A 13,318-nucleotide genomic window follows, 5' to 3' on the forward strand; every position below is an offset into this window, starting at 1 on the left:
GCTGCGATCAGTCTCCGGAGGAGGGCTGTGAAAAAAGTAAGTCACTTCATTGCTTTACCGTACACTGCCAGTCCTCTCCCCTCCTCCCGGAGCAAGGCTGCTTTCCGTGCCTTGCTTCGGGAGGAGGAGAGAGGACTGGCAATCCCGAGCGTACCGTAGGATTGCCTGTCCTCTCTCCCCTCTCTCTTGCAACTTTTTTATTTTTTTCACTTTTTCGCTTTTTTTTTTTTCCGCTTTCGTTGCTTGCTTCGGGAGGAGAGGAGAGAGGACTGGCAATCCCAAGCGTAGGAGAACTGTCCACTTCCTGGTACCTGACAGATACCGGTACCAGTGTGTCCGTGAAGCGTTAGGCCAGCGCACCCAGGATACTGTATAGCGCTCTATACAGTAAAATGGGTTGCACGGGCCTAACGCTTCACGGACGCTTCTTACCGTAGACGCAGCTTGCATTTTTTAAAATTACTGTATAAAGAGTCACTCTTCTTTTTCAGTCAATCTGTGATTCTGTGAGCACGCAAGCCCAAAAGGGAAGAGAATGCAAGCTTTGTTTTGTTTTGTTCAGCAACTGCCCTATATATTGGTGATATAATTGGACATCTAGATTAATAAAATCTCATACAAATTGCTATAAGAAGGAAGGAATCAAATTAATCAGATTAGTCTGAGTTTCCTTTCTTCTGCATTCTCTCAAAGATCAACAAATGAATGGAGAAGAATGGATGGAAATGGACAATGTGCTCAACACCCCGTTCTCTCAGGATTCAGTAACATCAGTGGTCATTTTCTAGGTTTGAGTCAGCAGCAGCCTCCACCTTTCAGTTTTTCCAAATGGAGAAAAGGAAGCAAGTTAAAAATGGTCCCAGCAGGCAGAAGTAGTTGAATACAGGCAGGGAGAGCAGGCCCTCGAGGAGCGAGTTCATTTTTTTGTTCAACAATATACCGGTATGTGAATTCTTCTTCATGGAAAAATAAGACATCCCCTGAAAATAAGGCCTAGTGCATCTTTGGTAGCAAAAATTAATATAAGACACTGTCTTATTTTCGGGGAAACAGGGTATTTAGTGTCAGCTTGGTATCCCCTCATTTGCACATGACTTTCTTTCATTTGCATGTGTGGACACACACATTTTTGTACACTTATACTAATGTCTTTTTAGATCCCTTTAATGTGCATGGTAAGTCCTTCTTGCATTGTTCGCTGTTCTTAGTGTGCACTCTAGGGTCTTAACATGCATGCTAAAGTTTATTGCAGAGGACCTTAAATGTCGCTACTGCACAATGACCCGGGATTCCTTCCCCAGAGGTCGCAAATGCTGCCTCTGCAGTATTCCCAACCCCAACAGGTAAAAGTAGAAGAATAATTGACCAAAGAATGGAACTTGGATCTGAAAAATACTGACCACAGCATTACTACTGAACCACCATGCCGGCCCTGACAAGGTCAATTTTTAAGGTCCCAACTGAATCATTCTTCTGCATTCATAAAACCACTGTATGTATTTTTTTCAAATATAATAATAGTTGTCATGCTTTCTCTTTGTTAAACAGCAGAGTGGTTTGGATATGATATTTTAAATCACCCATGATCTATTCCATTTTATTTTTTTAACACATTGAAAAGTCTATCTTTTGGCAAAATGTATTCCATTTCTCAGCTAATAGATTAGTTACAAAGATTGTCTAAGCATTTTGTTGTATGTTATAGGATAATTATTAATTGGTATAATTAGAGGAAAATATCTCATGGTCCTTTGTGATGATCTTTTTCCCCCTTGATGTAGAAAAGAAGAGTAAGAAAATGGGAAATCTGCCAGCTTAAAAATATAGAAGAAGCAACTACCCACGAGCTAGTAATTGAAGAAGCTTGATTAAATACCTTAAAAGGTACTGTATATCTACCATTGAAAAGTTAAATTTTAAATTAAATAAGTATCCCTCTCCTGGTTTTACCAGCCTGTGAGAAGTGGTGACTCTGCCACAATAATCAATAAAAAGTGAATTTCAAAATATTTCACAAGTAAAAATTGGCATATAAGCATGTAAGTAGCCTCTACTTGCATATTCTGTATTTTATAAATGTCCAAAATAAACGTGTATTTTCACATTTGTGCACACACATGTGCATTAACAAGAGGCAGTTACGGATGTTCCAAAGTGGAGTCAACATATTTGCACGGAGGTTGCTATTTTAAAAAAACACGTATTGAGGTTTCTCAACTTGTGGAATTCTACATCTGCTGATTATCTGGTATAAATGCTATTAAATGTGTTTGTGTAATACTGTCTGGGTAGAAGGTCTGGGTGAACGGAAGGGAGGGGGGGATTTAGGATGAAGAGCCAGGGGAGTCTCAATGACATGAAGAATGAATGACTTAATCCAAAACAACTGGTAGAATATGTGACACAAATATCGATAACTTAATGGAAAATCACATGTTTAATGTAATTTACTGAATTAGGTACACCCTCATAAGTGAGCTAACGTACACATTCACTGACACAGCGTTTTAACTTTTATACACTTGTACCAGTGTAGCTGCTCATTCAACTTTAATCACGGGGTAACCCTTTTCGATTAAGTTACAAACACTGCTGCTTTTCTTTAAAGCAAGACAAACTTATTTTGAAGATTTTTTTGTTTAATTTTTTCATACCATTAAAGGTATATAGCATAAACTCCAACTTTATAGTGAAACTCTTATGAGATGGAGAACTTATCTTTTCCAAAGACAAAAAGCTAGAGCCCAGAGCTCGTCAGCCCTGCTCCGCTGAAACGCCCGACACCGCTGGTGTTTCGAAGACTTCTTCTTCAGGGGCTTTTAAATACTGAAAAGTTAGAAAAACATGTTTAGTACCCAAGCGCCAACATACCAAATAGACAATCCAAATGATGAAGGCTTTCAGAGTTGGAGAATCAGTCATCTATGCGGCAACACAGTGGACCCGCCATCTTAAAACTGATGTTTTTAAGGCTACGTATGGATTCAAAAAGAACTAATCAGAAAACGGAATGGGATGAAACAGGAGAACTGTTTTAGCCCTTTAAATCTGCCAACAAAGGTAGGAGGGGGTTTAGATAGGTCCAGGGGGGGGTGGGTTAGGGAGGGGAAGGTGAGGAAAACCGGAAGGAAAGTTCCCTCCGAGGCCGCTCTGAAATCGGAGCGGCCTCGGAGGGAACAGGCAGCACGTGCTGGGCTCAGCGCGCGCAAGTTGCACAAATGTGCACCCCCTTGCGCACACCGACCCGGGATTTTATAAGATACGTGCGGCTACGCGTGTATTTTTATAAAATCCAGCGTACTTTCGTTCACACCTGGTGCGCGAACAAAAGTATGCGCTCGCATAAATTTATAAAATCTATCCCATTGTGTAACTTAGCCGTATAAGTTTTATATACAGTCAAGTTGTTTAAACAGCCAACTATGAATATTAATCTCCATGGCTTTTACACTAGCATCAGTATTTTGTAATCTTCCATCTTTGTTCATAGAAATTAGCATAAGTTAAAGTTTTATCTCAGCATGAGTCTTCAGCCTTTAGAATTTTACCTGGAATCTTGGCATATATAATTCAACAGAACCAAAAATGACTGCCACATTGGTAAAATAGGAAGTTGTATTTATCAGTTTGTTTTCAACAAACATAGGCCTAGATTCATCATTCTGCTATATTTATAGAAGAATGATGAGCCACACGAAAAAAGTGGCAGGGGGCGAAATTGTGCAGTGGCAACATTGCAGCGGTGCATTTTTTGTCTGCCATGGTTGCAGCCAGGCTGCACAGTTTTGCACCCATAGCGCCACGGGAAAAGGTGTACTTATTTCCTGCGGTGCTGCCGGAGATAATGTAGAAAACACTATAGTTTACAGCGCTGCCGGAGCATAACTCAGCCTAAACCCCACCCATATCCCTTCCCCTAATTTGCATTGTACCATCACGATACCGGCACATCGCGGTTTGATGAATGACCCAGTTACTTTCTATCCATATTTTATCTTTGTTTACTCTTTTTTTTGCAGCTGCGTCACTGAAATGAATCGTACATCCTTTCTCATTTGTTTTTTTTATGACACATGAAATGTTTTATGAGAAAAAAAAAATACTATCTGATTTGAGTCTTTGTACCTTTTTTGTAATGTATGTAGTCCATTCATCATCAATAAATTGCACATGAGAGGTGACCACTGATGCCTAATGATTTAATTATGTGCCATATAGTAAATAAAATGCTAAAGGTAAAGGATCTATACAAAAAACTTTAAAAGGAAACTGAGTAAAGCATGGTTTTCCTGTCATGATCAAACAACGTTTCACATGGAGGGAAGAAAGGGAATGATCAATAAGATGTATAGTATATGTAGAGAGATGTGAACAATTTTCATTTCCTATATGTGATATATATATAAAATAGATTATTCAGCTCATGTGACCTATTTGTAAGAGTACTATAAATTTCCCGTAGTAATGCAGACTTTAGGATAGTTTTTCTTTTATTTGGTATGATTGTCTTTTTGTCTACTGTTTTATTACTTTTGACCTGTTTTTTACATTGTGGATTGTATTTATTTAATAAATACAACCCGCTTTGTTTGGTTTTAAGAAATGTGTATGTTCTGATGATAGCTGCCTAGGGCTTTTGCATAGGTGGATTATAACTAAAGCTAACCATAACTAATTACTTTGTAAATTGTTATCTTCTTGTTATGATTTCTTGTTTTTAATCTATTCTTTCCATACTGCCTCTGGTTAACCCCCCGCCCAGTTTTTCTTCCCTGTTGAAATGTATTTTCCAAGCCTTCAGTTAATGTGTGAACCGGTATGATGTCCCCACTAATACCGGTATATAAAAGTTTCTAAATAAATAAATAAATAAATAAATAACTATATATATATATATATATATATATATATATATATATATATATATATATATATATATATATATATCATACCTATAAGGGAGCCCGGACCGACGTGCCGCAAATGCGCAGTAGAGAGCAGCTCTACCGTGCATGAGCTCACATCGGCCAGAGCGCAGCGTGTCAGAAAAAAAAAATGGCGCTGGCTCCTTAGGAGCGGCAACAACAAGCAGGAGCAGGAGGAGCAGTAGCTCTGGCGACGCGCGCGAGGGAGGGACACGCCCCTGTCTGCCGGTTGTGGATGAGCTGTGAGGGGAGGGAGGTGAGAGAGAGGGAGGGGGAGGGAGGTGAGAGAGAGTGGGGTGGGGAGGTGGGAGAGTGGGGTGGGGAGGTGAGAGGGAGGAGGTGGGGAGAGAGTGAGAGGAGGGGAGGAGAGAGAGAGAGAGAGAGAGGGAGGTGGGGAAGGAGAGAGAGAGGGAGGTGGGGGAGAGAGGGAGGTGGGGGGAGGAGAGAGAGGGAGGTGAGAGGGAGGAGAGAGAGAGAGGGAGGTGGGGGGAGGAGAGGTGGGGGGAGGGGTGAGAGGGAGGAGAGAGAGAGGGAGGTGGGAGGAGGTGAGAGAGAGAGGGAGGTGGGAGGAGGTGAGAGAGAGAGGGAGGTGGGGGAGGTGAGAGGGAGGGAGGAGAGAGTGAAGGGAGGGGAGGGGAGGGAGACTAGAGGGGGGAGATGAGGGGGAGGGAGTGGAAAGGAAATGGACCAAAAAAAAATTTTAAATGTAGCCCGTTGTTACGGGCTTAACGGCTAGTATATATATATATTTATCAAAAGAAGCTTCAAGAGTGAAACAAAATACCAAAATTAATTCTGTTCATAGGATCAATGGATGACAGATGATGAAATGCTAAGAGAAATCAGGGAAGCTAACCAATTTGTCAGTGCAATAATAATGGGAGATTTCAATTACCCCAATATTGACTGGGTAAATGTAACATCAGGACTTGCTAGAGACACAAAAGTTCCTGGATGTAATAAATGACTGCTTCATGGAGCAATTGGTTCAGGAACCAACAAGAGAGGGAGCTATTTTAGATTTAATTCTCAGTGGAACGCAGGATTTGGTGAGAGAAGTAATGGTGGTGGAGACACTTGGCAATAGTGATCAAATTTAAACTAATAACTGGAAGGGGGACAATAAGTAAATCTGCAGCTCTAACACTAAACTTTCAAAAGGGAAACTTTGATAAAATGAGGAAAATAGTTAGAAAAAAAACTGGAAGGTGCAGCTGCAAAGGTTAAAAGTGTTCAACAGGCATGGACATTGTTTAAAAATACAATCCTAGGGACGCAGTCATATGTATTCCACACATTAAGAAAGGTGGAAGGAAGGCAAAATGATTACCGTCATGGTTAAAAGGTGAGGTGAAGGAGGCTATTTTAGCCAAAAAAACATCCTTCAAAAATTGGAAGAAGGATCCATCTGAAGAAAATAGGATAAAACATAAGCATTGCCAAGTTAATTGTAAAACATAAGACAGGCGAAGAGAGAATTTGAAATGAAGTTGGCCACAGAGGCAAAAACTCATAATAAAAACTTTTAAAAATATATCTGAAGCAAGAAACCTGTGAGGGAGTCAGTTGTACCATTAGATGACAGAGGGATTAAAGGGGCTCTTAGGGAAGATAAGGCCATTGCAGAAAGACTAAATGAATTGTGTTATGGTCGCCGGCCGACCGAGTTGTTCCATTCCCCTTAATAAAACGGAAAATGTCATTCCCCTTAATAAAACGGAAAATGTCATAATGCCTGTATATCGCTCCATGGTGAGACCGCACCTTGAACACTGTGTACGATTCTGGTCGCCGCATCTCAAAAAAGATATAGTTGCGATGGAGAAGGTACAGAGAAGGGCAACCAAAATGATAAATGTGATGGAACAGCTCCCCTATGAGGAAAGGCTGAAGAGGTTAGGGCTGTTCAGCTTGGAGAAGAGATGGCTGAGGGGGGATATAATAGAGGTCTTTAAGATCATGAGAGGTCTTGAATGAGTAGATGTGACTTGGTTATTTACACTTTCGAATAATAGAAGGACTCGGGGGCATTCCATGAAGTTAGCAAGTAACACATTTAAGACTAATCGGAGAAAATTCTTTTTCATCAACGCACAATAAAGCTCTGGAATTTGTTGCCAGAGGATGTGGTTAGTGCAGTTAGTGTAGCTGAGTTCAAAAAAGATTTGGATAAGTTCTTGGAGAAGAAGTCCATTAACAGCTGTTAATCAAGTTTACTTAGGGAATAGCCACTGCTATTAATTGCATCAGTAACATGGGATCTTCTTAGCATTTGGGTAATTGCCAGGTTCTTGTGGCCTGTTTTGGCCTTGGTTGGAAACAGGATGCTGGGCTTGATGGACCCTTGGTCAGACCCAGCATGGCAGTTTCTTATGTTCTTAATTAAGCAACCAATTCTGTAGACTCCATAAATGGATGCTGGTTGCACACTACAGAAGTGTAACTTGATTATACTAGAGACACATCATCTATGATAAGTCACACGTCTGTAGTGTGCAACTAGCATCCATGTTTATGAGGTCTACAGAACTGGTTGTTTAATCAAATCCATTGATCTTATAAATAGGTTAAAATACCAAAATTCACTCTCTTTGTAAGAAACACTTGGTTTGATTCTACTCATTTTGCTAGTAGAAGTAGTGACATGTTTTGAATCTTTGGTGATGACATTTCTATGACAAAATATGATGGACAATGAAAGCCATAATGCCAATCTTGTCTGCCTAATCTATTTCTTGCTACAACACCATAGATTAGTGCTCCTCAAGCAGTGTGCCAGAGTACACTGGTATGTCTTGGAAATGTCATTCCTTTGCCACAGTGCTGGCAGCCTCAGCATGATTATTCTCTCTGGTCTAACTCTTTTGGACAGTATCCCAAATCTCTTGCTTATTCCAGCCCATTTTCCATGGGGACAGTCTAGTCTTACCCCTAATCCTCAAAAAATGAACAGCTTACTCACTACTAGCCTTACAGGGAGCAAATGTCCCTGATTCCTCCAGCAGAAAACTAGTAACCTATCCCTTCCTCCTTCCCACTGACAAGAAAAAAACAGCACTTCTTACCTGTGTGCACCATTTCTGCCAGCTTCAATCTTGGTTTGAATATGTGGTTCCATGTAAATCTCACAGTGCTGTGGATCACTGAATAAACAATTAGAGCCAACAGCTATGGGGAATAAACTCTTTATTAAATGCTACAAAATAATATAAGGTATGTCTTAGAGAGTGAGATGAGAGGCAGAGTGCTACACAAAGTACCAGTATAAAATTCTCTCACATGATTTCACTGATAAGACAATGTATAGGATTTTTCATTTGTTTCTTTCAACCGCTAAACTAGGTTACAAAATTGTCAAAATTTCTATGATTTTTTTAATAGTAGAAAGCCAATCTAAATTGCCATATGTTAATTTGCTCTCGCTCTCTGTTAACATTTGCATATGAAGTGAGGATCAATTATCTCAGCCGTGTCAATGCCATGCCGTGTCAGCATGGCATTGAGTCTGTTATAAATATGCTTCTATAACCTTGTAGCCAAGTTCTTTTCTGTTATAGTGTAATGCCTTTCGGAAATGTGGACCCTTGGTACTAAGGTGCAGTTGTCGCCACCTAGTAAGCAAGCAAGCTCACTCCATCAGTTGGCAGAAAGGCCCTGTGGTGGGATGGACTGGAATTTCACCTATACCAGCCTCATTTTCTGCAGGTTGAGTCATTGGGTTTCAGGGGATGGCAGGATTTAAGTGAGTCCCTAGATCAATCCAAAGATGTAGTCCGAGCAGATGAGGGTTGAGGCAGGCAGTGATCAACATGGACGGAAGATGGAGCCAGAGGTCAGGGCATGCAGCAGACAGCACGATAAGGAATAGGCCGAGGTTAGAGCAGGCAGCTGAGATAAGGGGTCCAAAGCAGGGGTCATGTCCAGACAGCAGACAAGGAAGGTCCAAAATACAAGCCAAGGTCAAATTGGAGAAATAAGCCAAGGGAAGCAAACAGGGAACAGCAAGGTAGGGAAACCAAGGTTAGGAGAATAAGGAGCAAACAAAGACAATGGCAAGTACACAGGGGTAGCAACATGCACTGGGACAATGAAGACACCAGGAGACCTTTTTGCTGAGGCAAGGTGCAGTGAGCTGAAGAGCCCTTATATCGGGCTATTGCCAGTAATGTCATCCTTGAGCGCCATTGTGTTTCCCGTCATGGGCCCTTTAAGAATGTGGCTGTCAGTGGGCACGTGTCTCAGAAGGTCAGCTGGGCATAGCAGGTATGGAGGCGTATTACTGCAGAGGAAGAGCGGTTGATGGTGGTATGAGGGTGAGTACAGCAGCCTGTGAGGACCATCCAATGAACTGCCAATTACGACATATAGCCTTCCTATCCAGTTTTTCTCCTTCTATGGTGTCTGCCTGTCTAACAAAAACAAAGCACAAGTGTCATGTTATTTGTTAGCAATTATAAAACAACTTATGATCAAAAATCTAAAAACTTGAAAACAAGAATGATTTTTTTGTGTAACATGTCAAAAATTGTTTCATTTCCTCTTCACTGCTTTCCATCACAAGTCATGGGGCTCTGTACACCCGCAAGAGGAGGACTGGAAGATTCCACACATTTGGATATCAGATTGAAGTTGGCAGAATAATGCATATTCAGGTAAAAAGTGCTGCTATCCTCCTGTTGGTCGAGGGGTGGGGAGAGAACTATACAAAATTTGGTTTGGTGTGCTATGAGGATTGAGCAGACTTCAAGGTGCATGAAATAAAAAAAAAAAAAAAAGGCTGAGAAGCACTGCCATAGACAGAAGCTAATCTCTAGCTTTCCCTTCACTTTTTTGAAACTCAGAATCATCTGTGCTTATCCCATGCTTGTGAATTATGTTCACAAAATAAACCCAGCTCGACATGAACTAGATTCTATTCCTACTCGTATTCTAAAGGAAATTTCTCATATTATTTCTCCTACATTAGCCGCAATTATTAACAAATCACTCGAAGAGGGTCTTCTTCCATCTAATCTGAAAACTGCAACTATTACTCCTATCCCAAAGAAAAAGAACCTAGATCCCGATGATCTAAACAACTATCGCCCAATTTCAAACCTTCCTTTACTTGCTAAATTGATTGAGAAAACCGCTTTGCTTCAACTAAATGAGCATCTTGAAAACAACAACATACTTTACCCCTCTCAACATGGCTTCAGAAAGAACCGCAGCACTGAAACCCTTCTGTTAAACCTAACTAACAAATTAATTAGAGGCTTTGATAACAATCTGAACCACTTACTAATTATGCTCGATCTATCTGCTGCCTTCGATACTGTCGACCACAATTTACTAATATCAAGCCTTGCCAACATAGGACTCGCTGGAAATACCCTTGATTGGTTTACTTCATTTCTAAAAGACAGATCTTTCAAAGTCACCTTTAATAACATCTCATCTGATCCCTACCCTCTAGATACAGGAGTACCACAAGGATCTGCCTTATCTGCCATCCTCTTTAATATTTATCTTCTACCACTATGTCACTTCATCTCCAACCTTGGCATCACATTCTTTCTTTATGCTGACGATATTCAAATACTTATCCCCATAACATCTACCATTGAAGACACAATTTACCTCACAGTAAAATACCTCAATTCAATCAAATCTTTTCTCAACCAACTAAAATTATGCTTAAATATGAACAAAACCGAATGGATCTTAATAAAAGAAACTTCTCATCTCATTCTTCTCAAATTCCCTACATTCAAATCGACAACTCCAACATTCAAATGAAAAATCCAATAAAGGACCTTGGCATCTGGATTGATTATGATCTGAGTCTTAAGAATTGTATAGCTTTAAAAACGAGAGAAGGCTTTCATAAACTCCAGATCCTCAAACATCTCAAACCATTACTGTACCCAAATGACTTCAGAACAATTCTTCAAACCCTCATTTTCTCAAGCCTAGATTATTGCAATGCTATTTTCTTAGGACTACCTAAATCCTCCCTAAAACCACTACAATTACTTCAAAATGCTGCTGCACGAGTGCTCACCGGCAAACAGAAGTTTGATCACATCTACCCAACCCTAAAAAACCTTCATTGGCTACCAATTTCACAGAGAATTAAATACAAATCCTTATCCATCATACATAATGAAATTTACAAAGACAACAATTCATCTCTGGACAACATGATTACAATTCATAAATCTCCCCGCCCTTCAAGGTCTTCCGACAAATTACTGCTAATCATTCCTCCTCCTCTCATCTGCGAAACTATCCTCTACCAGAAACAGAGCCTTCTCTATAGCTGGTCCAACAGAATGGAACTCTATCCCAGGATACCTAAGTGCCATCAAAGATTCCAAGTCATTCAAAAAAGAACTAAAAACATGGTTGTTTAGACAATCATTCACAGTCTGATATGATCAATGTATATATAAATATCAACCCTTATCTTGAACTCTACTACTCCTTTAATAAGTTTCTTCTAAATTAAACCTTAAACTGTCTCACTCTACCATGTTATTCTCTGCTGCTGCCGCCGAGATGTTATAACTAAGTGTATATTGTGTTATAATTTATAACCTGTTCATTGTATGAAGTTGTTTCACTGTAAACCGGGGTGAAGGCACTCTGCTATACTTCGGTATAAAAAAGAATATAAATAAATAAATAATGTTGTTTTTTGACCCCCACCATTTTCCTTGAAATATTTTGCCATGAATCTACCGTACAAAAAGTGTAAAAATAATCTATAAATAAAATTGTAGTCCTAAGGAGTATCAGAAAATTATTTAAAAAGCATGCTTTTGAGAATATTGTTTACTCTTTTTAATCATTGACCCAGTCTCCTAGTTTAGATATATTTTAATAAACACACAAAAATGATCATCTTTGAAACTTTTTAAATCAATTCAAACTAATATATCTATATCTATACATAATTCCTAGACCAGTGCTTCCCAAACCTGCCCTGGGGACCTTATAGCCAGTCGGGTTTTCAGGATTTCCACAATGAATATGTATGAGATACATTTGCATATCATGGAGACTCAGTATATGCAAAATTATCTCATGCATATTCATTGTGGATATCCTGAAAAGCGACTGGTTATGAGGTCCCTAGGGCAGGTTTTGGAAGCCCTGTCCTAGACATTAATGAAGCAAAAGCCTGACAGTAGCCATGGTTTGGCACTCTGTGCCTGCCTAGATCAACCATTGGTATTAAAATCACTCTTAAAAATCTCCTTGCATTGTCAAATTCCAAGATTTAAATTTAAATTGTGTGGCTGGGGAAAAACTAGACTCACCAAAGCTGGGTACTACTGCAGAATTGTTCTTAAAATGTAATCATCTTTATATCAACTGATCTAAATAACCACACAAATGTATAGTACTTGTTGTTTATTGCTGCTCTTCGATTTAACAGGCCTATCACCCTTTCCTTGAAGAGATTTTCTAATGTTACTCCTAAATTGACTCCTTTTGAGGGGTCATATCTTGATTTTGTTCTAGAATTCCCTTTCTATTGAAAAATGATACATGTGCATTATTTATGCCGTTTAGAGGTATGTGAATATCTGTTACATTTCCTCCTTATCTAGGATTTTTAAGTCTCAAAATTTTATTCACAGGGTTTTGAATGAGACTCTTCATCATTTTTGTAGATTGGCTCTGGAGGTACAGCCTCTAGAAATAGGCACAATACTTTATATAAGATCTCATTAATGATTTATACAGAGGCATTATCCCTTCAATTATTTCTAATCATTTTTTCTCTACTTATGTATTCTAGCATGTGTCTGGCTGTACAAATATAACATAAGATATGCAATACTGGGTCAGACCAAGTGTCCATCAGGCCCAGTATCCTGTTTCCAACAGTGGCCAATCTAGGCTACAAGTACCCAAAAACTAAGTATATCCCATGCTACTGATGCTAGTAATAGCAATGGTAATTTTCTAAGTCAAGTTAATTAATAGCAGGTAATGGACTTCTCCAAGAACTTATCCAAACCTTTTTTAAACCCAGCCTCACTAACGGCACTAACCACATCCCCTGGCAACAAATTCCAGAGCTTGTGCATTGAGTGAAAAAGAATTTTCTACGATTAGTTTTAAATGTGCCACATGCTAACTTCATGGAGTGCCCCCTAGTCCTTCTGTTATCTGAAAGAGTAAATATCCGATTCACATTTACCCATTCTAGACCTCTCATGATTTTAAACACCTCTATCATACTTCCCCTCAGCCGTCTCTTCTCCAAGCTGAACAGCCCTAACCTCTTTAGTCTTTCCTCATAGGGGAGCTGTTCCATCCTCTTTATCATTTGGTTGGCTGCTTAGTGAACATAGCACTATACAAATGCACATTGTAGCCTTCACAGAAAACCTTAAACA

At 39.6% G+C, this 13,318-nt stretch overlaps 1 protein-coding gene across 2 annotated transcripts in view; it reads left to right on the plus strand.

Annotated features, from left to right (window-relative positions):
• LOC115084600 overlaps positions 1-4,181 on the plus strand; it is a 56,471-nt gene extending 52,290 nt beyond the window's left edge. For both annotated transcript variants that reach the window (XR_003854604.1, XM_029589684.1), the window contains exons 3-4: positions 1,782-1,884; positions 4,020-4,181. Coding sequence is in view for 1 of the 2 variants with exons in the window: in XM_029589684.1 (XP_029445544.1) it covers positions 1,782-1,868 (87 nt within the window). In the remaining variant the exon portion in view is untranslated. The remainder of the gene's footprint in view (positions 1-1,781; positions 1,885-4,019) is intronic.
• Positions 4,182-13,318: the final 9,137 nt, after the last annotated feature.

This window comes from Rhinatrema bivittatum, chromosome 2, assembly GCF_901001135.1.
Source record: "Rhinatrema bivittatum chromosome 2, aRhiBiv1.1, whole genome shotgun sequence".
NCBI classification, from domain to species: domain Eukaryota; kingdom Metazoa; phylum Chordata; class Amphibia; order Gymnophiona; family Rhinatrematidae; genus Rhinatrema; species Rhinatrema bivittatum.